Genomic DNA, 23,641 nt, shown 5'->3' on the forward strand with positions numbered 1-23,641 from the left:
CTCTTGTACTTAAGATTATTTTAAGTACAAGATCATTGCATGGGATCTAACCATAGCGCGGGACGGGGCTAAAATTGTGCAAATCTGCGTTACCCACTTAGCAAAATGTGCAAATTGGCTACGTAGTTCAATGTCCACGTTTTCAATGTCCACAGAGGGCGTATCGCATTCGCGTATCACGAAAAACGGGGCCGTGACATCTCTCAGGCTTCTCTCTGATATAAGTCCCAGTCTACAATAGATGATTTAAGCCCTAAGCTTTAAGAAATTGGCCAATCACGGTCAAGTATGAGTAGAATGCGCGACTGTGATTAGTCAATTTCTTAAGGCTTAGGGCTTAAATCTCTATTGTAGACTGGGACTAATGGCCGCGTTCAGCAGGCACAACTGTTGAGTGAGCGGCTGAGCGCTCAGTATAATTGGTTATACTTTTAGATCCAGCCAATGGCTGTGTTCTCCAGAAGTTAGCGCTTAATAAGCGCTTAAGTCCCAGTCTACAATAGATGATTTAAGCCCTAAGCTTTAAGAAATTGGCCAATCACGGTCAAGTATGAGTAGAATGCGCGACTGTGATTAGTCAATTTCTTAAGGCTTAGGGCTTAAATCTCTATTGTAGACTGGGACTTAAGCTGATTGGATAGATCTAGAAGAAAAGCTCTATTTCAGCACAGATCTGAAAGTATAATCCAATGTACGCAAAGCGCTTAGCAAGCGCTAACTTCTGCTGGACACAGGCATCCATATTAAGAAATCGTTGAGCGCTCATTCAACAGTGCGAGTTTGCTGTTTGCTGCAAAAATGGGCGAACGTGCAGCACCATTTGCAATAACACCTCGACAAAGGGATACGCATAAAAAGAATCAACATCAATCACGATAACCTGTCGTTTGTAAAACTATAAAAGTGGATTAAAATTGTCAATTCAAAATTCAGTGGGAAAAATCATAAACATGGCGAACCAATCAGACACCGGACACCGCATGTCCAGACTCTGATTAGTGGGTCTCTGGCATGGTGACGAGGCGCCAGTGGCGCCATCAGTCCCGTGTGCCCAGATGGCATCTCTGGCGTGTGGTTCGCCGGCTCGCGCGTCGTGCTCGTCTCAGTTCTCAGATCTCAGTCCGTCGCGCTCGACGGAGTACCCGTTGTTTACAATCGCCAATCTTATTGCTCCTCTTTCCTCTTAGATTCCCGAGGCGAAGCATTTAAACGTCAAAATGCCGTGCGAGATGATAACTCTGCAGCTTGGCCAATGCGGCAATCAAAGTAAATAGTTGCATTATGTCTCGTTATAGAGTAACGTTCTCTTAATTTTTCTAGAAATTTAAGAGAGCGATATTAATTCGTACATTGCGGCGAAAGAATAACATAAGCTCGATAATTACGCGGTTTACTTCAACTCGAGCCATTTCGGAGCTAATCCTGGTCGGAGATCTAGAAAGCTCCAAACATCGTATAGCTTTCTATGCAACGTCTTTTGCGATACTCGTTACGGGACTATAAATATATTAAATTGCGTTAATCTTCGTAGTTGGATTCGAATTTTGGAAGAGACTCTGCGCCGAGCATGGAATTAGCCCGGAAGGAATCTTGGAAGACTACGCGACAGAGGGAATGGATAGGAAGGACGTTTTCTTTTACCAGTCGGATGACGAACATTACATACCGCGGGCTGTACTGTTGGATTTGGAGCCAAGGGTAATTCATACCATCATGAATTCTTCGTACTCGAAGGTAATGCACAGTATACGTGTACTATTACATCTGTGCCATTCGAGACGTTGGACGTGAAACATTTTTCTTTTTTTTCTGTTAAAAGCTGTACAATCCGGAAAATGTCTATATATCGAAACATGGCGGCGGAGCCGGAAACAATTGGGCATCTGGATATCACCAGGGTGAAAAATTACAGGAGGAAATCTTCGATATTTTGGATAGAGAGGCCGACGGTAGCGACAGCTTAGAAGTAATTATATATTCTTACACGTTATCCTCTAGTAACATCCGATTCTGATCTGTGATAAGAAGAAAGAGAGAGCTTCTCTGTTTCTCCCCCAAGTATAACTCGAGTTCTTGAAACCATGGAATTTGCGCAGGGTTTCGTTTTATGTCATTCCATTGCTGGAGGTACGGGCTCCGGTATGGGATCTTTCATGTTGGAATCTCTCGCCGATAGATTTCCCAAGAAATTAATCGAGACGTACAGCGTTTTTCCAAATCAGGATGAAATCAGGTAAACGCTCGTCCGTTTCTTGAGGAAACTCTCCGTCATTGCAGTGCGTGTTGTACGCGTGAATGCGCTTTGTTACAGCGACGTCGTAGTACAGCCGTACAATTCGTTGTTGACTCTGAAAAGGCTGACTCAGTGCGCAGACTGCGTGGTGGTCTTGGACAATACTGCTCTCAACAGAATCGCTTCGGATAGATTGCACATCCAGAATCCCAGCTTCACACAAATTAATAAGCTCGTCTCAACAATAATGTCCGTCAGTACGACAACTCTGAGATACCCTTCGTACATGAACAATGATTTGGTTGGTCTGATCGCACCACTTATACCAACTCCACGCTTGCATTTCCTAATGACTGGATATACTCCATTGACAACGGATCAAGAGGTATATCTAATAATTGACAAGGGTAAAATTTAATTGCACACGTTAGAAAAAAGAAATGTACATACATTATGTTTAGCTGAAAAGGTAATCGCTGAATTCGCTCAATTTCACTTATTAAATGTAGCTGTCACGTATCCACAGATTGTACACACGTGCAATTGTTGACTGTTTATAAAATACAATTGCGTTTTCTTTTCACATTATTTGATCTCGTTTTACTTGAATGCATGAATAATGCAATCAAGATAACGTTATGGAAAAGTGAATACATTATTTTCCGTTGGTGTTGAATAAGAAATGTCTCAAGATATTTACTTTTCAATATTTTCTATGTGTAACAGTTGACACTTTTAACACATAGAACGATGAAACGTATGGATTTAGAGAAAACATATGTAATTGCACATTATATAAATGTATGTTGATGCATTTGCAAAGAAAAAAGAAAGAGAAATAATTGTAAAGCAAGTCGGACATTTTTCATAAAAGTTATTGGAAACAGGGTGCATCCGTGAGGAAGACGTCTGTTTTGGATGTAATGCGAAGATTACTACAACCGAAAAATATGATGGTCTCTACAGCATTAGACAGAAATGCATCTCATTGTTATATATCCATTTTGAATATAATTCAGGTAAGAATTTTCTTTTCTTTTTTTTTAAGGAGCTCCCTACATATCCATTTAGTTTATTGTGCTTTTAATCAATTGATCCATGATAATCTATCTCATTTTATGTTTAAACACGTTAGAATAAAAGTGAGACTACTTTATATTATCTCATTTCACATCTTATACATTATTCAGAGTATATCAGGATGAAAAATGTGTGAAAACGTATACAACAACTAATGTATCTTTAACAGGGTGAGGTAGATCCGACACAAGTACACAAATCTTTACAAAGGATCAGGGAGCGAAAACTCGCGCAGTTTATTCCTTGGGGACCTGCTAGCATACAAGTAGCCCTTTCAAGAAAATCTCCGTATATACAAAGTACACATCGCGTTTCCGGCTTGATGTTAGCTAATCACACCAATATATCGTCGGTGAGTATTTTATTATCGACAATTTAATTTTACTATTATATGTGTACTTTGTGGTATTCAAGTTTAAATATTGATAAATATGTGTTTTAGCTATTTGATAGAGCCTTACAACAGTATGATAAATTGCGAAAACGCGAAGCGTTTCTGGAGCAATTTCGCAAAGAAAAAATGTTCGAGGAAAATCTTGATGAACTAGACAATTCACGAGAGGTTGTAGAATACTTGGTGAAAGAGTATCAGGCTGCGACTCGAGTTGATTATCTCAGTTGGAATCCAAACAAGCCAGACACATAAAATAACTAACGAATGATTAAATTTTTTTGTAGCATTCCAGAGTTCATTCTTTCATGTTTCAACACCCACATATTTATTTACGACCAATGGTACATTTTGTAGGATGTCATACTATTTAATTTCGGAAAAAAACGTCGACACAATCGATAAAAATGGTTCGGAAATTCATTCGGACTGTCTATCTCTAATACAAATTGTGGAATTTCCATTTGAGACAGCAGACGAGTGTCAAACTATTGTAGTTCACGAGTTTCATTTAAATTAGTCGATATTTAATGCGCATTGCACCTTAACGTTTTCGCCTCAGTCGTTTGTTCCTTTGCTTGAATGTCTATAAATTAATTTTCATTTACGTGCGTAGCTAGGAGGAAGAACAGCAATTGTAATAAAGCCTGTATGGCCAGGCAATGAATGAGCGTGAGTAACTGTAAGAAGTTTTTCTTCCTGTTTTCCCTTTTCATCCTTTTGTACAATGTCTTCGTTCGCTTGCTACAACGGAATAAATAAAATGTTCAATCTGATTCAAGTCGGTCTTTGAAATTCATTCATTCGATATCTTTTGTAAAAGGTCATAATTTTTCTTAATAATTTCAACAAGAGAATAAAAGATTTTACAAGAAAAATTAAAAACCGGCTAAATAGACCACAACCCTACATTTTGTGCATTTCATTATTTCAACAAGGCCAATATGATATTTACGTTGACGTATACAAGCCTGGGATGACATATGCATATCAGATATGCAAGTACAATTATCTAATGTTTTTCAAGCTTTACTTATCTCATATGCAATAACGGATTTTGAACAATAAAAATTCCCGTATACCTTGTATTTCAAACACTCCAGATCTAATACTGGTAGAGATTTGTATTGAACATTCATTTCTCTCTGCAAACATTCGTACGTGAGTAATTCTATAAACCCTTTACAAATCAGTTGTGCGCAAGTGCGTTGAACTTGTTCAATGCAAGGAGAGAAGAAACAGAGTTTTCCACCTATTGAATAAAAATTGTAAATTACACGCATTGTACTGTAATAACGAATGCAACCCTTGCACAATTATACACAACGTACATATGTACTTATGTATATATCATATCTTTAAACATGCTTATGTATAATATTAATGTTCCACGTTTCAATTATGTATCTTTACACAGATATTAAAAAATTTATGTCCTAAGAGAATAAAATTTATCACAAATAAGAAATTTTAAAAAAAAGTTTTTCACCTGTTTGTTTTAAAGCAACAATGGCGTGTTCTATAGCTAACCATGGATGTGGAAGATCTAGAAACACCGCGTCAATTCTGTCTCTTAACTCGTCTCCAAATCCTTCCAAGCAGACGTCTCTCTCCTTCAAAGTTACAAAATCGCTCAAGCCGTGGTTTTTAAATTCCGTACTGGCGATAGATACACGTTGTTCGTGAAAATCAAAGGTATACAAATGACCACTTGGACGTATCGCTCGAATTAACGAGTGAGACAAAGAGCCGCTGCCGGTGCCTAAAATAGATGAAAATAGATTGAAAAGGATGAAGTTGTCTACTTGGTATTAAATAAGACTACAATATACCTGTCTCTATAACTGTACTTCCCGGCCGGAGCTCCATTAAATGTATAATGAGACTTATATCTGGACTATAGATAATTTGAGTTCTATGCGGCAGCGTCAACGTCCAGAGCTCTGGCGTTGGCTGCAACACGTATGCCCAGCCTCGACTCAACTTCACTTTGGAGCCGTACTTTTGTCCGATGAGCGACACGACTCTTAACGCACCATACGTAGTGTGGAACATATTGTCTATGAGCTCGCCTTTCTTGTTAAAAATTTTCTCTTTCACTTCCAACGAGTGCATGTTGCTCGGATTTAAATATAAAACAACGATATCGCCGTCTTCGATAATTTCCTTGGTGGTTTTAAAACTCATTTTTCTTGTCGACTTCGAATCGCTATGTCTCGCTTACGTTTAATTCTAGTAAAACAAAAAATCGACTGTGTAAAATCGAACGAAAACTTATAGAATACAGCAGTTAATTGCAGCACATTTTACAGTAAATACTTAATTTAAGGAATTTCACTTAAATTTTCACTCAATTTACAATTTACTTGATGGATGTGGTTTCGTATATAAAAATGGAAAATTTACAAAAACAAAAGTCGCCGCCGCTCGCAACTATAAAAGCAGAGATTATCGCCAAGGTACACGTGCTTTAAGGTTAGAAAACCTGTCACACCGCCTTAATGATACAAACACACATATCGTAGTGCACGGTGCAAGCAGAGAGGGAAATGCGTGGTCTACAATGCGAGTCGTAGAGTCGTAGTCGTAAGAATAATCGACTGCGATTGGTCAATTCCGTCAGGCACATAAGAATTGACCAATCAAGCCTCCGCTACAATGATTCTCGGTTCTGTCTACAATGGTCGTAGTCGTAAGAATAATCGACTGCGATTGGTCAATTCCGTCAGACACATAAGAATTGACCAATCATAGTCGACTATTCTTACGACTACGACTTTACGACTTCTATGTAGACGAGGCTTTAGAAACAAATGCGCCCTCTGACACAGTAGACGTCTACTACGTCCGTTTTCGTTCCACATATTTCTGTATCTTACTAGACCAACGACATACGTACAGGAGGGTGATTCAATATTCCGTGAATTAATTCGTGTATCATTTCGCGCTTTCAATCTAGCAACAGCCAACAAATTAAACTCGAAGCGACGGGAGACTCAACGGGACGATACGAGATGCGTCCGGCCACGAGCGTCCTTCAAAGAAGCAGCTATCGTTCGTAATTATCGCAGTGAAAAAGTATAATTTTACTCTCGGTAACCGAGCACCGATGGCGAATCGCCGGGGATTCAGCGATCGCGCGATGACATTGTTCGCCAATTATTCGCGGGGAGCGATCGCGGTTTCTTCCCGTACTTCGTCGCGAACGCGTATCGAAAAAGAATAATACGATATGCAGAGCGGCGCGAGTATAATCGATTTATTCGACTGTCAAACCGCGCGAGGAATCCCGCGCGCGGCGTCACCTTGTTTTTTCGCCGAGCGCCGTACGCCGAGCACGGATTCCAAGAAATCGACGGTAAACAACTCGGCCGTTAACCGAGCGCCGTGGATTTCCAAGAAATGACGTAGCACGAACGCCTCGGTCGAAAACAATCTATTGTGCCGAACATTTCGACGAGGCTCAGTCAGTTCCGTCTGGGCCGTCAAGCGGTTCGCACGTCTTCCGACGGAAGATAAGTTTTTGATCCTGCGGGATTGCATCATCCCGAGTGTGGCCCGGTTACCGGGTCATTGCATCGTTCAATCAATTCACTACATTCCAAGCAATACCGTCTATTGGTTCGACGTGGCCGTGTCGGCTCAGTGTCTGTGAGCCGGGAGCCAATAACCAGAGAAGAAGAAGAAGACGAGGCTCAGTCGAGCGTGGTCGAGCGAGGCGTGCGTTCCGCGAGTGTCGTGTCGCTCCTCGTAACGCGATCATTTCCTACGCAACGCGATCGTCTCGCACGCGAGTTATTGACGTTTGTCAATCGCGTTTAAGTGCTTGTGTGATCCGTGAACGTATCGTCGATTTCTACGGCGATTTGTCGATGGTGAATATCGCGCCTGAGTTGAAGAGCAAAATACGACAAGGGAATTTGCATACGTAAATTATTGGTGATAATATCTTTTTAATAATCAAACTCGGATGAATCTCTCTCACGTCGTGCTTCAAAATTTTCGCCGGTGCGACTTAAACACTTTAACACTTTCAGATCGAAAGCGCAAAGTAATGCATGAATCGTCGGAAGTGCGCGTATAACATAAAGTTTCTTTCTCGTCGCGTTCGGGAGTGCCGTGTAATTAATCGAACCAAAGACTTTTCAGAGCCCATCTGAGGAACAGGTATTCGTTAAATGTCACACGGAGATTTGGCAGTTTTTGAGGCTCGCAATAAGAATCTATGCATGCAGCGTCTTACGCTAAGTGCCTGAGATACCGTGTGTCTCAACTTACTCGTCGACTCGAAGTGTAGGCGAACTTGACGGAACAGAATACCCTCACATGGGCTTCATTACCGGAGTGTGTAAAATCGCGCGAACGATTTTTGTGTTTTCGCGAGTGTGCCAGAGGACAATCTGAGAGGAGGAGCAGGCCTTGGAGAGGCATCGGGCGCCGGCGGAGCAACTTTATGGTAAATGTTATTTTTCATTTTGTGTCAAATTAATCTTTTCCCCGGTTTATTGTTGAGTCGTTTTATTTCGTAAAGAATCATTTAGCGCCAGTAATTGATTGACCAATGTAGAAAATTGCATGCCGGCCATCGGTCGTCATGCAATTTTCTACGTCGTTTTATTTCATAATTTCATAAATTCGAAATAATACTTAAAGGACGAGAAGTAATTTGAGATTTTATAAAAGTTTATTCTCGTGAAGATCTCGCCTTTTACGGAACACCTTTCGCGCAATAATCATGTAAACATATCAAGCCGAATTAAAAGTTTGATACGCATATGAATTATACCTTGCACTATTATTAGTTTTCTTGAACACTATTTTAATGTAAATCTTATTTTTTTTGTTACAGACGCAACGTAGTTAAACTCCGCTGCTGCGCGTCGGATGGTGAGTAAAAAAATTTTTTTAATGAGGCAACGAATCTACATTTCGTAGATGGTAGATTGTAGATCATAAATTAGTCTATCTCGTAGATCCGTTGCCTTAAAAATGGATAGAGTACAACATAATTTCGTATATATTTTTATATATTTTATCTAACGAAAGAGAGTGATCGCGATTTTAACTGTGAAGGGTTGTATGTCTCGTTGCAGCACATCACATATTTTCATGCAAAATATGCCGATTATTTCTCTTGTAGTCTATCCATTTTTCATTAGCACTTTTATATAAATTTATATAAAATAATTGACGTGAGATTTTAACATTTTGTTGAGAACGCTGAAACTTAATGTTATTTTCGTACATTATTTGAAATTATTGATTAACTAGAATATTCAATTGTCGGTCGGTCTATCGTACAGAAAGTTTCTTTTGTTTCTACACACAGAAAATTATTATTGTACAGTCAAGAAAAGTAATTCAGTTTATTTTATTCCGTTTAAGTAATCGTTTGCTTCAACAAAGAATATTTTCTTAATAATAATTTTGAGATATACTTGTTACTAGTCTTAGAAAAGCTTGCCATCTTATACTAAAAGAAAGAATTTATTCTTCTTTGAAGAAAATTATAAAATTTATTGAATAATTCCGTATGCTTCTTTTAATAAAATCAGAAGAAACAAAATTGTTTTGCTCCAAATAATTCTATGTATTCTTGTTTGAAGTACTAGACTTATAAGAACCAGAATATGTTTTGAGTAAATATAACACTTGCGACGACATCATGATAGATTTGCGGATATATAAACTTATCAAATACTTGGAACAAATAATATTTTCTTGCAGGTAGTATATATTTTTCTGTGTGTAGGTCTCACGTCATTTATTCTGTATGTGTATCTCGCGATACACTTTCAAGATGCGTCTCGCATGAATACATGCATAGTTACACACGCATCTTCGTATTTTCGCGGTCGGTCTTCGCGATCGGATTTTTCAGCAAATTTTCAAAGAGTTATTAATTATTTAATGTCATCCATAGTATAAATTTTTATTTATCGCGAAATGTAATTAAAATAATAAATATGACGCGAAGTAAATTTTTTTCTATATCTACTTGAATTTCGAATTTAAAGTTCAAGTTACGAAGAGATGGTCAATATTTTTGACTAAATAACGGAAGTAAAAATAAATTTGATTCGTACATACAGTAAAGTTTTTCAATTAATATTTTTCTTTAATTAACTTCTCGTTGTCGTGCATTTCCCGATACGATCGACACTCGTATATTCGAACCGTACGAAATATTTGTCGGTGACGATAATCGACTATGGAAGGAGTTTCCTTCCTTCCTGATCTCTGGTCAAAATGACCGGACTATATGGCCAGGAGCAACGAAAGGTATGTCCAATCTGGCCCGACGAAGGAAGACTGAATACGACGAGGCAAGTGGTCAATATTGGCCACTCTGATGGAGTGAGGTGTTGTGCGAAATATACTTCGACTTCTTTTCATTTGTTACAATTCGGGTGGGTTATGTTTCTATGTACATGTATTCTCGCATATGTGCGAGAGTAAAACCCCTATTAAATCCCGCGGGCGCGTTAAACTCAAAGTTAAACCCATAGAAAATCGCGTCGCGGTTAATCGATAGATTTTCGTTTGCATTTATGAAAATTAATTAAGTTATAAAAATGTAAAAACACAATTTTATTGCAAAGAAAAAGAGTACCGCCGATAAGAATTCGGCGGGGGTGGTGGATGAGGGTCTTTACAAGTTGGTCTGTTCTTATCGGATAAAAATTTAATTCTAAAAGAGAAGCATCATTTCATTTATAACCAGAAAAGTGTAAAGTTATAATAAAAGATATAGACAACCAAGTATATCGAGAACAATCTACTACAAATTTTGTCAGCAAAAAGAGTACTTACAAGTTTGGTTATCAGCAAATTTTTATATAGCAGTTATACTTATAGTTTATATTTCAGCATTTCACTTTGTATTCCATTGTCGTATAGAAGTTTCATGATAAAAGCATACCAACGTAGACGTCTGCGGAATGCGAGACGTAATTTTCCATCACCTTTGCATTAATAAAGTTAGTTAACTACGTTTTATAAAATTATTAAAAGTATAATTTGCGCTTTTACTATGAAAGAAGAGCTTGAGTCTTATGTTTTTGATGCATATGGAAGTAACACGTCTTCTGCAGCGTAATAGGAAAATAAGTTCTTGGTGTGATTTGCAGATCTTGATACTAGTATTTATCCAAGATTTTAATAGAAATTTGCATTCATATCCTAATTGTTTGGTGGCTGATTGGAAAAAGCTGTCTTTGCATAGAAACATCATTGTTTGGGACGCAGGTGTATAATAAATCATACAAAAATTTATTCTGTACTTGCCAGTGATAAATAAATAAGAATAATTTTTTTACCACAACTGGCTAATTTATTAAAATTTGGCACACAACGTGTCGACCAATACTTCTGGTCCTTTTCAAGTGAACTGTAAATTAATTGTGACACTTACAGTTAAACACTTATATCATTAATTTAGTTTACTTGAAAAGGACCAGAAATTGGTCAAAACAAAAGTAGTGCACTAAATTTTAATAAATTAGCCAGTTATGGACAAATTATTCTTATTCTTTTATTTTATTCGTGTAATCATTTCTGAAAATCAACTCGGATCCCAGTGTAATTCGGGTTATAATAATTCTCTTAATTGTCGAACTATGTTATACAAATAGACTAATATGTCCACATCATTAAACGATGGATAATTTATCTTCAGTTTTTAATTCTCTGACTTGTAAATTAATCATAGCTGCTCTAGCAACTACATTATTGTATTTTACCATGATGACCAAGTTAGTGTGTCAAAAATAGGTTTAATTTAATAGCTTATTCAATCGTGACATAAGAGACGAAAAGATGTTATTTTGTTGTTTTGCCGTATTGCGGAGCCGCAAAGTCTTGAAGTTGCATAGGTATTATCAGAATCGGCTCGTTGACCTGCGGGATATCAGTATAGATGGACCATGTACGCTCACTGCAGTCGAAGATACCTGAAATAAATAAGCCGTAGATTTGTAAATAGTTCTTGCGAAATCTTGCGCAATTTTTTCTCACGTATTCTTTTACTTGCAGTCAGAATAGTCATACGTTAATCTCGTGATTCTACTAAGCAAGTTGTGATTCATCAAAAAAACGTGTACTGAGATTTTAATCAGTTTCCATTTCTGAATATAAAAACAGGAAATTCTTAAATAAATATGATGTAATCTTTCTCGCGCTCGTATGCTTTTTGTTTCTAGTAAATATATATCGATGTATACACATACATCATAGTCTATATACAGGGTGGCTCCTTTTAATCAGCCCACTCACATATCTCAAAACGTGTAAGTTCCAGAAGAAAACTTTTTAGACAAAAGTTGTAGGGTTTCGAGTAACGTAAAGGTCATCTTAAATTTTTTTAATGGAACCCTCTACTGTTTATTATACTCTTTTATTCTACTAATTAATATGAATAATTTTTGTCTAAAAAATTATTATTTGACTAATACTTTGTGAGATATATGTTTTAAGATATTTAACCGGATTGATTAAAAGGAGCCACTCTGTATACGTACTTTTGTTGGATGATCCTGCTAGTATGATCACATGTTATCAATTTTAACCGAAGGAAAAGAAGAACAGAAAACTAAATAAAAAAGAACATAAATATTCGATATTTTTTCATGTAGACATACCGGTGGCAATCGTTTTTATTCTTTCGTCACCGCCAAATTCTTGATAGATTCTATAATCCTCGCCCGTTTGATCGCTAAGTATATCAATTACATCTTGGCGACATTTCACTGGCGGATGCTTCGAAATCGCTTCCATTCTCCTGATACTGCTCTCTATAATACTACCCTCCACTTCCGCCACCTTTAAACGTAGATATCTGAAACCGAGGTATACATATAAAAACAAAACATAAATATGCAGTATATGACCACATGCACATTATTCGATTACTTCAATGGCCTACACTGCGCTATTATCGGATTGAAAAGGGACAGGAGTAGGCGAAAGAATGGTCTTGAACAAATAAGAAAGATAAATATATGCGTCATCTCGCAAACGGAATGCTCTGTCTTAGGCATGTAAATTTATGTGCAATGTGGGCACGTACTTGTTGCAATGCGATGTATTCTCGCCCGGACTGACGGTCAGAATGTTGAGCTGTGATCGATTGGCGCCCACCTCAACCGGACCCACTTCTGCGTTGTGAAACATCCGGTCGCCTTCCTGCGCAAGGAACGTCATGTTCACCGAGAAGCCCTCCGCTGCGCCGTAACCCTCGTTCCTCAGCGTCTGTTGTGCTTGCACAAAATTCCCCACGCCCAGCAGAGCTCGCGTCAGAAAATACCGTGCTATGTATAACGAGAAGAACAGTTCATCGATGCAATTTGCTCCCAATAAGCTTACATTTCAAAGAACTAACGATTAACTTGCGAAGATACTTGGTACCCAATGAAAAGATAAAACTCACGAGTCTTGCCGGATCGCAGGACTTCCGCGCTGAGGGTGTTGATGCTATAAACAAGACCGTGATGATTGTAGCCCATTGTGTAACCCGGCAGGAAACCGGCATAGCTCAACGATGTGAACTTCTCCTCTCTGTAACCTGTCTCGATTACATGAGCGCTCACGAGGTACCAATGATTTAAGGTATCCTTGACGGCATCTTCATTGTGACCCAGGATTTCCTGTGCATTTCATTACGTGGGCATCATGGAAACAAAATAAAATTAAACATATAAGCAAAAAGACACACGAGTAATAAAATATATGCGAGATGTAATCAAGTATTATACATATATAATATAAATAGAGTGAAAGAATACAAAGCGGCAGAAAAACCGGTCCCAAACGCAAAGTATATATTTAAAGTTATATTTCGTATAATGTTGCACATGCACCTATGAGTTCAGTGAATCACAACCATCAAAAACTTCTATTCCATTTGATACATAATCCTCTACGCTTTTAGACGCAGTACCGTATTCAATTAGACAATGCGTTTTTATCATTTATTATGTAAAACTATGTTTTATGATAGTTTTACGTGCACCATCCTGCATAATCATATAGACAAAAGTAGAGTATACATTTTGCTATGTATATGAACTTTGGACTTGTAATCATATGGAAATATTGACGATTTCTTTGCGAATATTTTATCGACATGATAATGTCACACAGAGATAATATCTGCAGTTTCGTATTCAGTTACGTAAGACAATAATCGTGATTTTCCAAAGAGATACGCAGCAGAAAGTTGAATTAAAGTGATTCTCTTTTTATTACGATATTATTATTATTATTAGTTTTCATAGAAAAAGAAGTTGGTGTTATCCGGCCATATTTATAATATTTTTCTAACTTTCGCGTTTCACAATAGCAATTTAAAAACATGCATCAAAATATAACATAATTACTATAATTGCCAATTTTTGTATCACATATCAAAGAAAAATAAAGTATACGCCGGCTGAATTTATTCCGCGAAAAAGTTGGAATTTCTCCATTTACTTTATCATTTGTTATCTGGCACAATATCATTTGTAATCATCACTGTTGTTTGCCATATATCTCCATGTTATGTTTAGATAACACGAAACGTTAGATTAAATTTCGCGATATCTCACCTTAGAAAGAGTACTTATTGTATGTAATGAGACATGCTAAAATTTAATTTGACTTATTATCACTCTTACATGTCCCGGTTGGTTGCAGATAATAGATGTACAACCGACTGGAAGTGCATTTGTTTGTTTTCCGGTAACGGTCGTAATAATGTCGTCCAGATGCATTAGAAACAGCTAAAACAATCACGTATCATGCCTTAGTTTAATTCAAAACCCTTCAAACCAAAATTCTTATCAAAATATTTAATTTTTATTCGGTTATTTTCATTTTATTATTTCAATACTATTTATCCTGGTGCGTAAGAAAACTGAGAGAAATTTGCATAGCTCAAGAAAGACTTGATTTGATTATTAAAGGTTTTTTTTTATTAAAGATGGGAGAAATAATAAATTTTGATATCTCTATCAGTCTTTCCTATTAATAATTAATTATTTATATCTTTGATGATATAATTAACATTCTTCCATTCCTTTTTGTATAAAATTTTTTGTACCTTGTGGAACGGCACATTTGCACCATCCGCCGTTCCCTCGATTTCCTTCAAGTACTGCGGAAATTGTTTCTTAACTGTGTCAAGAGTTTCATTGTAAACCTTCTTGCCCTGCTCAGTCGCGAACAGCGGCAAGTAGATCTCGTTCAGCGGTGGATAGACGTCCACAAAATCTTGGATCATTTTGGCGAAAGTACGTCCCTAATGCAGAAAAAAAGAACAGAAAACTTAGGGAATGTATTTTGTGAATGTAAAAATTAATCAAACGCACACGACGCGATACATTGACCAATGCCGCGTGATAACTTTATGTAGAACAACAAGAATTTAATCCGAATAAATGTCACACCAATGACCGTTCTCCTTTTCTTACTACAGGCATGTCACATCGCCTAACACTTGCACCGATCAGATTAGTTATGCACCTTCTTAAATCGCGTGTGATATATCCAAGTTCGTTCCTCCGGATTAGATACGAGATAACTGTGTCGCAAGCTGTGGCGAGCATAATTTACATGTGCGCTTTGCAAACGCAAGTGTCACTATAAATTACATCGGTCGCTAACAAGTATGTGTTTCTCATAAACACCTTCTTTTTATTTAAAGAATGCAAAAAAAACGAAAATAATATTTATAATAAGAACGTGCTTGACTGATATCACTCAAAATGATAGACTTATCGAAGGAAATCAAGTGAATAAAAATATCTATTTGCTGAATTAAAATACGATAATTATTACACTAAAATGACTTATTATTCTAAATATTAAAGTAAGACAATTATTATATGTATATAGAAATAACTGTTATTCACACTTAAAAAATGGAATCAAACGCTTGTGATTCTCGAACTCTAAAAAATCTTAAGGAGAGGCAAAACGCTTGCTTTGGAGAACGCATCGTGCATTCACAAAATCTATATCGTCGTCAAATATACATTATCATCTCTTTATTAGATAAAATATTGTCTGATCCTTACAATGTCCAAGCCGATATCGTAGTGTGTTCCTCGTACATGGATTATGGGAATGACATTTCTGCGACCTATACTCTTGGTCGACTTAGTCTTGCACGTTTCAGTAGTTGCCATGTCTCTGTCGTGAAGAATAAAGATGCTATTTCTTCTTCTTCCTTTTTTCTATTATTTGCCCTGGATATGGCACAGAATATTGCACTTTACAAAACATTATTTCAACTGGGATAAGATGAGATAGAACGGCAAGTTAAATCAGTATTCGAAACGGGAAATGATCGTAATGTATCATACATTAGTCATCTCGCACGTGGCAAATATTTAAATAAAAAAACCGCACTATATAAGAATGATACAAATGTTGCATAACAGATGCCTTTATCACGTTGCAAATGTTTCGTAACAGGTGCCTTCATTTGCAATGCAATTTTATGCAGTATACATTACATACTGTTTTACTACATAAGTGATAAAAATGTTTCGTAACATGTGCCATTTATTTAGTGCATGTACTAGAAACTAGAAAAACGCGTGCGCGTATGTGTGTAATTATATTCACATATTTGACGTATCGATTGAGCTACTAAATCAATTAATGCCCGTATTCATCTCGCTGCGAAGTATTTCACATCTACCTGCGTCATGTTTGCCTCTTTCTTTGAAATGACAACTTTGACAATCTGGTTTCAGTTTTATGCGACTGGTTTCTTACTGATTTCTATTAATGAGAAGTTCGATGGAAAAAACACCTGATGTTATACACTTCCCAGCGAGAAATGATTCGTCGATCGACGTCGAAATGATGTCGAATCGACATCAATTCGACGGTGTCGATGTCGATTCGACGTCGTTTCGACATCGATCGACGAATCATTTCTCACTGGGTTACTTAAAAACTTCAAGTAAATACTGAAATATCTTACTGAAAATATAATAAAATTTTGTTGAAATATATTTGAAAATCTTTCGTAAGGATGTTCTGGCTATACAAACCCAGACAAGAGTTACTTGAATTTAAAATTGATGAAATTCTAAATTTTTAATGTTTAAGATATGCACTACATGTGTTCATATCGTTTAAAAGGCTAGTTAACATGATATTTTGCACTGCAAAATAATATATATTTGCATATTTTGTAAATTTTGTGATTTTCGGCAAGAATCTTTTGGATGTGAATTTCATCTGGAAACAACTGTAAGTTGACAGTCGATGTGTGCATCATAACTCGTTTTCAGAATTTTGCGATATGAACTTTTTTCGAAAACGTTTCTCGGTATTTTATTTACACACAAAAAGTTTCTAAATATTGTCAGTGTTGTTTCTTTCTAATTTCGTTTATATAAATGAAATTATGCTGTTACTCCATGAGAACTCATGCAAAATTAAAAGTTAAATAACTCACGAAACGATTAGAGATTCGGCTTTAGATTTTGTACGCGTATTCAGATAATAAATATAAATAATCTATAAAATTTTCGACGTATTCTCAATGTTATAACGTTAGCGCCAGAACATCCTTAATTAATTTCACCCACACAGCAAAATATATGTGATTGTGAGACTTCAATCAGATATTATTTCACTGGTCATCTTTGAGACATCGTAGATAATATATCTTGAATATTTTAAGGATAGCACATTTCTGACGTCTTTTAAAAAATTATTGTTTATATATTTATTTTTCATATTTGTTTTGTTTTTAAATTATTATTTATTATTTAACTTTCCTCAAAATAAGTTTTCTAAACTTATATAATAGAAAAAGAAATAGTACGATAAAAAAATGAAAAAGATAAATATGAGTTTACAACAATAGTATAAAAAAGTAAAGGCTGGTTTATGGAGGTCGTGTTCTTTAATACTTCGTGCCGGAACTGATAAAAAAAATATATTTTTTATTTATTCCATTGCCTATTCTGTAATGCGTACAATCTAATTTCACTAAAATATAAATATCTAATCCCAGTGAGAAATGGCTTGTCGATCGATGTCGAAACGATGTCAAATCGACATCGACACCATCAAATTGACGTCAAGTTAATGGCACTGGGATTTTTGATATAAAATCAGATATAATTTCTTAAATAAAACAATCGTGACTTTTTAGAATCTGGAGACATCTCTCAGATATCCAAGCGATATCTAAATAGTTTTTGTAATAGATATTATAATATTTAGATATCTCCCAGATATGTTTGTGACATTTTTTGCTGTGTGGACATTATCATTTTATTAATATTTCAGTAAAAATTCATATACAAATTTATATAAAATAAAAATTTATATAAAAAATTTGTCACTAAAAAGTGTCATAGTTTCTAGTTAAATTCAATAAATTTTATAATTATTTTACATTTACGGTAAAGGCTGGTTTATGGAGGTCGTGTGCCTTAATACTTCGTGCCGGAACTGATAAAAAAATATATACGGTATACTTTATCTTTTCTCATATTTCATAGCACTATAAATTTCATACGGAAAATATGATTAATTTTGAGATACATTCAGTAATTTTTCAATAACTTCTATTTCACTTTTCACGGATGTCATAGTCCTTCAGCAAAATATTTCCGTCAGGGAATCAATAATACAAAAATTACCGGTTCACGTAACTTCGACATACATGTATCCAATTTTGTGGAAATAATAAAGCACATGGTAATTCTATTTGCGATTCTTATAAAAAAGAATAGTAGAGAAGAGGAACGGAAGAAGGTAAATTCAATGACACGCACTTACCTGATTTTTTCGGCACACCGCGTCAATGAGAGATCACGGATAGAGAAAATTGCGAATGGAGCACGATCGCGATATTAAACGCGTCACCACTTGCAGATCCGATATCTCTTATCTAACAACTGCACGTGCCGGTAACGATCGACACACGACTGATAGCTTTCGCAGTCTTCGCGAGTAGGAAGACTCACGTATGTCTCTTATCTGGCTTTTATAGCGCTACATTATCGCTTTACGTTCACATACATAACTCTGCACGAACGGCGCTCACTTACCATGACTAAACTGACAATGCAAACAAAATAAGGATATTTATACGTATCACAGAGTAGCGTATGTCATCGCCCATTACCTTGAGATGATTTCGAAGGCAAATCCAGAAGGTGGGAGGCCGCTGACAAGCACTTGAAGAGAAGAAAAGCTTAATGAAAGCCTATATTAGTTGTCATCACTTTGTTTGGATCAAATTTGGCCCTAGACAAAAACGATAAAAACAATAAAAAAGCGTAGATATCCACTTTAAAGATATGTATCGCTTTCTGATCAAATAAATGTTTTTTAAAAAAATATTAAATTAGTTGAGTATGGGAGCATATGTTTTGTCACAACGAAATTACATGAAATAAAATCACATCGTTAAGAGATAATAATGAAATAGTGACACGTATATTAATATTTTTCTTATCACATTCAGTTATGTTAAACAACCATTAGGTTCTATCTCTTTCTAGCAAAAATTTTCTGTGGAGATTCTTCTGATAAGAACATAATTTGCAAGATAATACAAAGTTGGTACTCTTTCAATTTACAATAAATCTCTTCTTAGACATCTAAACCTTATCCTTTATCTTTTGGTTCTTGTACCTTGTAATTACGATGAATAATGAGGGGGGAAAACGTGTGAAAAATATTTATACATCATTTATACGTACATACCATTGTCATAAATGGCAACGCTAGAAAATAAGACAGCTCCATTTATAGTCTCGGAGATTTTTGTAACAATGCACCTAGATCCGAATAAGTCGTGTTCTGCAGAAAAATCTCATCCAAGGTTCTCGCTCGCGAATATCGCATTCAAGGAACATCCAGAAACTTAACACGCGCATATTTGTTGCTAAATCTGGAAGTGTCGAGGCTCATCATTGTCCTCAAAATGACTATCAACGATTTTCATGAAATAAATCCATGAGAGAAAATATACATGACTATTACAGAAATAATTATGTAGCTCAGATAGTTTTGTTACGCATGGAGAAACCTTAAGGATTTAACAAAATGTACTCGAGATGAAAAATAAACAAAATCCCCATTAATTTATAAATATATCAATAACTTGTAGTATAAATAAAGACAATCTATTTAAACTAAACAGTCTCCAACCGATTCATGGACAGGATTCAATATTCGTAAAGTTTTATCTGGACCGCTAGGAAAGTTCAATGTTATATTATATACTTATATTTTCGTAATTACAATGGCATTGGTGCAAAGTCCGAGCTGTAAGTTATCTCATGATCCATTGGAACTTGTGCGGCTTCCAAATTCTTGTCTTTCTATGAGTTAAATCAATTATCGTCCATTTTGCATGGCTTCCAACAAAAGGTTACGACAGTTTAAAGATCTTGCTGCTCGCGTTGTAAAAATGTGAGTAAGTTATGTGCTTTTGTTTTCCTTATCCTACGCGTGGATTTTGCATTACGTAACTGCGTGCAGTAAGTTAAAATGCCCAAGAGAATGAGATAATCAGTTATGACCAGGGTTAGGTAAGGTGTCTTTTTTTAAAACTAAATTAAGTTAAAGTTAACAGAGAGAGAGCTTTGAAAGTTTAACTTAATTAAGGTTCAAGTTAACCCGTAATAAAATTAATTGCATCAAAAGTTAAGTTAACAATAAAAAGAAATTAAAAAGTTGAAATTGAAATTCGTTTCATTTTTACACAAAATGTCAGAGACTCGCGATCACATAAATTGCGTCGAATTTGACGACTAGCGTTTAAACAATGAATCATACTACACGGAATATGGCTCGTTTCTTATGTGAACAAATTCTTATGAGTTCGCGAACTAAAGCTCCATACATATAATGGTTGTGTTCCAAAATTTATTGTCAGCGCTGAAGATCTATAGTGCTCGTAACGTACATGGTCGGTCCAGAAAGTATCGGGACTGATTTTTTCTAGTCATGGGGAAGGGGTGGGGCAGGTCTCCATGGGTAGGGACGTTGGTGGGGAATGTCAGGTATACGACGCGACCAGGCTCAATATTGCCTCTGAACCTTTGCAGAGTGTGGATCATGCCTGGAGTGAGTAGTTGTTTTGTGGTGTCGTCAGAAATCAACATGTGGCGCACGATTGAACAGCGGTATTCGATCAAGTTTTGGGAGAAACTGAAACACTAAGACGTCGATCAGAGCCCAAAAGGTAAGAGTATTAGCACCGGAGTTTTTCTGAAAAATCTGAGACATTTGAAATTTCTGAAAAACAAAAAACTAAAAAATCCGGTGCTAAGGCTCTTGTCTTTTGGACTCTGATTGACCAGTCTTAGTGTTTCAGTTTCACCAAAAACTTAGTCGCGTACCGCTGATCAATCGTGCGCTGAATCTTGATTCCTGACGACACCACAAAACAACTGCTCACTCCAGGCGTGCCCCACACTCTGCAAAGCCTCAGCGGCAACCAGCGGCAACTGAGCTGGGTCGCGTCGTATACCTGACATTCCCCACCAACGTCCCTGCCCATGGAGACCATTTCCCACCCCTTCTCTTTGACTAGAAAAAATCAGTCCCGATACTTTCTGAATCGACCATGTATACTGAACATTTTAAACGCAGTAAACTTTGGAACACAGGAACTACCAATATAGGCAGGTGTGCAGATTTCCGCGACGCCTTTGTTTATGGCATGGCTAACTTGAAAAAAAGTAAATTAAAAGTTAAAAGTTATTAAATTAACGGAGATAAGAGATTTATGTCGCCAGTGAATAGTTAACATTATCTAAAGTGTTTTTTGTCGACCCAACTGGCAGGAAACTTTATTTGTGAATCTTACATCCACGAAGTTTTATTAAATTAAGTTAGAAATTTACACGGTGTACTAAATTTTAATAAATTAACTAGTTGTGGACAAATTATTCTTATTCTTTTATTTTATTCATGTAATTATCTCTGAAAATTAATTTGGACCCCAGTGTTGTAATTCGGGTTATAATTCTCTTAATTGTTGAACTATGCTTCTTATACAAATAGAATAATATATCCGCACCATTAAACGACGGATAAATTATCTTCAACGTTTTTTTACTTCTCTGAGTTGTTGTGAATCAGGAGCAACTACATTGTATTTTACCATAATGACCAAGTTAGTGTGTCACAAATAGGTTTAATTCAATAGCTTATTTAATCATGATATAAGAGACAGAAAAAACGTTATTTTTTTGTTTTGCCGTGTTGCGGAGTCGCAAAGTCTCGAAGTTGCATAGGTATTATCAGAATCGGCTCGTTGACCTGCGGGATATCTGTATAGATGGACCATGTACGCTCAATGCAGTCAAAGATACCTAAAATAAATAAGCCGTAGATTTGTAAATAGTTCTTGCGAAATCTTGCGCAATTTCTTCTCGTGTATTCTTTTCCTTGTATTCAGAATAGTCATACGTTAATCTCATGATTCTACTTGTAAGCAAGTTGTGATTCATCAAGAAAACGTGTGCTGGGATTTTAATTAGTTTCCATTTCTGGATATAACAACAGGAAATTCTTAAAAAGTATTAGGCAAATCAAAAAATGGTTCAGACAAAACTTATTCATATTAATCAGTAGACACGTTGTTAATTTTAGCTGAAGGAAAATAAAAAGAAAAACTAAGTAAAAGAGAACACAAATATTCGATATTTTTTCATGTTGACATACCAGTGGCGATCGTTTTTACTTTTTCGTCACCGCCAAATTCTCGATAGATCCTATAATTCTCGCCCGTTTGATCGCTAAGTATATCAATTACATCTTGACGACATTTCACTGGCGGATGCTTCGAAATCGCTTCCATTCTCCTGATACTGCCCTCTAGAATACTTTCGTCCACTTCCGCCACCTTTAAACGTAGATATCTGAAACCGAGGTATACATTATATAAAAACTGCTCTGTCTTATGCATGTAAACTTATGTGCAATATGGGTATGTACGTGTTGCAATGCGACGTATTCACGCCCGGACTGACAGTCAGAATGTTGAGCCGTGATCGATTGGAGTCCAACTCAACCGGACCCACTTCGGCGTTGTGAAACATCCGGTCGCCTTCCTGCGCAAGGAACGTCATGTTCACCGAGAAACCGTCCGCTGCGCCACAACCCTCGTTCCTCAGCGTCTGTTGTGCTTGCACAAAATTCTCCACGCCCAGCAGAGCTCTCGTCAGAAAAGACCGTGCTATATAACGAGAAGAACAGTTCATCGATACAATTTTTCCCTCAATAAGTTTACATTTCAAAGAACTAACGATTAAATTGTGAAGATACTTGGTACTCAATGAAAAAATATAATAAAACTCACGAGTCTTGCCGGATCGCAGGACTGCAGCGCAGAGGGTGTTGGTACTGTAAACAAAACCGTGATGATTGTAGCCCATTGTGTAACCCGGCAGGAAACCGGCATAGCTCAACGACGTAAACTTCTCCTCTCTGTAACCTGTCTCGATTACATGAGCGCTCACGAGGTACCAATGGTTTAAAGTATCCCTGAAGGCATCTTCATTGTGACCCAGGATTTCCTGTGTTTGTCATTAAGTGGACATCATGGAAATAAAATAAAATCAAACAACTAAATAAAAAGATACAAGAGTAATAAAATATATCATGTAGAAATTATTCGACCATCGTTCAAATATCTGATATTCGGCGAACCGTTCTAATTTCTAACGATAGAGTTCTAACAAAAATTCTTATGGCGCAAAACGATCGGACCAACGGTTCGCTAAATATCAGATATTTGAACGTCGATCGAAAAATTTCTAAGTCCAGAGGTCGAAAAATTTTTCAGAGTTCCGAGTAGTTCTGATTGGAGTTCTAGGCAGTTCTCGACGAGTTCTAACAAAAAGTCTTATGGCGCAAACGATCGGACCAACGGTTCGCCGAATATCAGATATTTGAACGATGGT

General features: G+C 36.5%; 4 protein-coding genes across 10 annotated transcripts in view; 1 reads left to right on the forward strand and 3 right to left on the reverse strand.

Annotated features, from left to right (window-relative positions):
• Nucleotides 1-1,080: 1,080 nt before the first annotated feature.
• LOC105565791 (tubulin gamma-1 chain) lies at nt 1,081-3,977 on the forward strand. The gene is made up of 8 exons (XM_012019275.1): nt 1,081-1,266; nt 1,532-1,734; nt 1,820-1,966; nt 2,097-2,233; nt 2,312-2,618; nt 3,121-3,252; nt 3,483-3,665; nt 3,756-3,977. The coding sequence occupies exons 1-8, from the start codon at nt 1,218-1,220 to the stop codon at nt 3,957-3,959; spliced, it is 1,362 nt and encodes a 453-aa protein (XP_011874665.1). The 5' UTR covers nt 1,081-1,217; the 3' UTR covers nt 3,960-3,977.
• Nucleotides 3,978-4,005: 28 nt separating this feature from the next.
• LOC105565790 (tRNA (adenine(58)-N(1))-methyltransferase catalytic subunit TRMT61A) lies at nt 4,006-6,245 on the reverse strand. 4 transcript variants are annotated; one of them, XM_012019273.1, is made up of 5 exons: nt 6,111-6,245; nt 5,537-5,936; nt 5,194-5,466; nt 4,787-4,956; nt 4,006-4,448 (listed from the first exon to the last, which is right to left on the reverse strand). In XM_012019273.1, the coding sequence occupies exons 2-5, from the start codon at nt 5,889-5,891 to the stop codon at nt 4,305-4,307; spliced, it is 942 nt and encodes a 313-aa protein (XP_011874663.1). In that variant the 5' UTR covers nt 5,892-5,936; nt 6,111-6,245; the 3' UTR covers nt 4,006-4,304. The 4 variants fall into 4 exon arrangements, with proteins under 4 accessions (XP_011874663.1, XP_011874662.1, XP_011874664.1 ...); XM_012019272.1 differs by having other exon boundaries at nt 6,064-6,245; XM_012019274.1 differs by having other exon boundaries at nt 6,174-6,242.
• A 4,739-nt stretch (nt 6,246-10,984) lies between these two features.
• On the reverse strand, nt 10,985-18,755 carry LOC105565792. Its single transcript, XM_012019276.1, has 8 exons — nt 18,495-18,755; nt 15,761-15,931; nt 14,785-14,982; nt 14,360-14,464; nt 13,132-13,348; nt 12,772-13,012; nt 12,344-12,540; nt 10,985-11,656 (listed from the first exon to the last, which is right to left on the reverse strand). Exons 2-8 carry the CDS (start codon nt 15,869-15,871, stop codon nt 11,526-11,528), a joined length of 1,200 nt encoding a protein of 399 aa, XP_011874666.1. The 5' UTR covers nt 15,872-15,931; nt 18,495-18,755; the 3' UTR covers nt 10,985-11,525.
• Nucleotides 18,756-21,619: 2,864 nt separating this feature from the next.
• Nucleotides 21,620-23,641, reverse strand: part of LOC105565793 — a 5,043-nt gene continuing 3,021 nt past the window's right edge. For 3 of the 4 annotated variants that reach the window (XM_012019278.1, XM_012019279.1, XM_012019277.1), the window contains exons 5-8: nt 23,038-23,254; nt 22,674-22,914; nt 22,401-22,597; nt 21,620-22,048 (exon numbers count right to left, since the gene is read on the reverse strand). In XM_012019278.1, coding sequence (XP_011874668.1) covers nt 21,918-22,048; nt 22,401-22,597; nt 22,674-22,914; nt 23,038-23,254 — 786 coding nt within the window. In that variant the 3' untranslated portion in view covers nt 21,620-21,917. Of the gene's footprint in view, nt 22,049-22,396; nt 22,598-22,673; nt 22,915-23,037; nt 23,255-23,641 lie in introns of all 4 variants that reach the window. The other variant, XM_012019280.1, reaches the window with a different exon arrangement.

The sequence above is a fragment of the Vollenhovia emeryi genome, unplaced genomic scaffold (genome assembly GCF_000949405.1).
Source record: "Vollenhovia emeryi isolate VEMERY1.0 unplaced genomic scaffold, V.emery_V1.0 DF939149.1, whole genome shotgun sequence".
Classification (NCBI taxonomy): domain Eukaryota; kingdom Metazoa; phylum Arthropoda; class Insecta; order Hymenoptera; family Formicidae; genus Vollenhovia; species Vollenhovia emeryi.

Bases quoted from the DNA above. Each gene is read 5' to 3' on its own strand.
- LOC105565792 (XM_012019276.1), bottom strand. From the start codon at position 15,871: ATGGCAACTACTGAAACGTGCAAGACTAAGTCGACCAAGAGTATAGGT. The intron at 13,013-13,131 runs GTGAGTTTTATC...CGTTATACATAG, and splicing joins CCTGCGATCCGGCAAGACTC to CACGGTATTTTCTGACGCGA. The intron at 11,657-12,343 runs GTATGTCTACAT...TATTTATTTCAG, and splicing joins AATAAAAACGATTGCCACCG to GTATCTTCGACTGCAGTGAG.
- LOC105565791 (XM_012019275.1), top strand. From the start codon at position 1,218: ATGCCGTGCGAGATGATAACTCTGCAGCTTGGCCAATGCGGCAATCAA. The intron at 2,619-3,120 runs GTATATCTAATA...TATTGGAAACAG, and splicing joins CATTGACAACGGATCAAGAG to GGTGCATCCGTGAGGAAGAC. The intron at 3,666-3,755 runs GTGAGTATTTTA...TATGTGTTTTAG, and splicing joins ATCACACCAATATATCGTCG to CTATTTGATAGAGCCTTACA.
- LOC105565790 (XM_012019273.1), bottom strand. From the start codon at position 5,891: ATGAGTTTTAAAACCACCAAGGAAATTATCGAAGACGGCGATATCGTT. The intron at 4,957-5,193 runs GTGAAAAACTTT...TTTATTCAATAG, and splicing joins TGTTGCTTTAAAACAAACAG to GTGGAAAACTCTGTTTCTTC. The intron at 4,449-4,786 runs GTATACGGGAAT...ATTCCGTTGTAG, and splicing joins TGGAGTGTTTGAAATACAAG to CAAGCGAACGAAGACATTGT.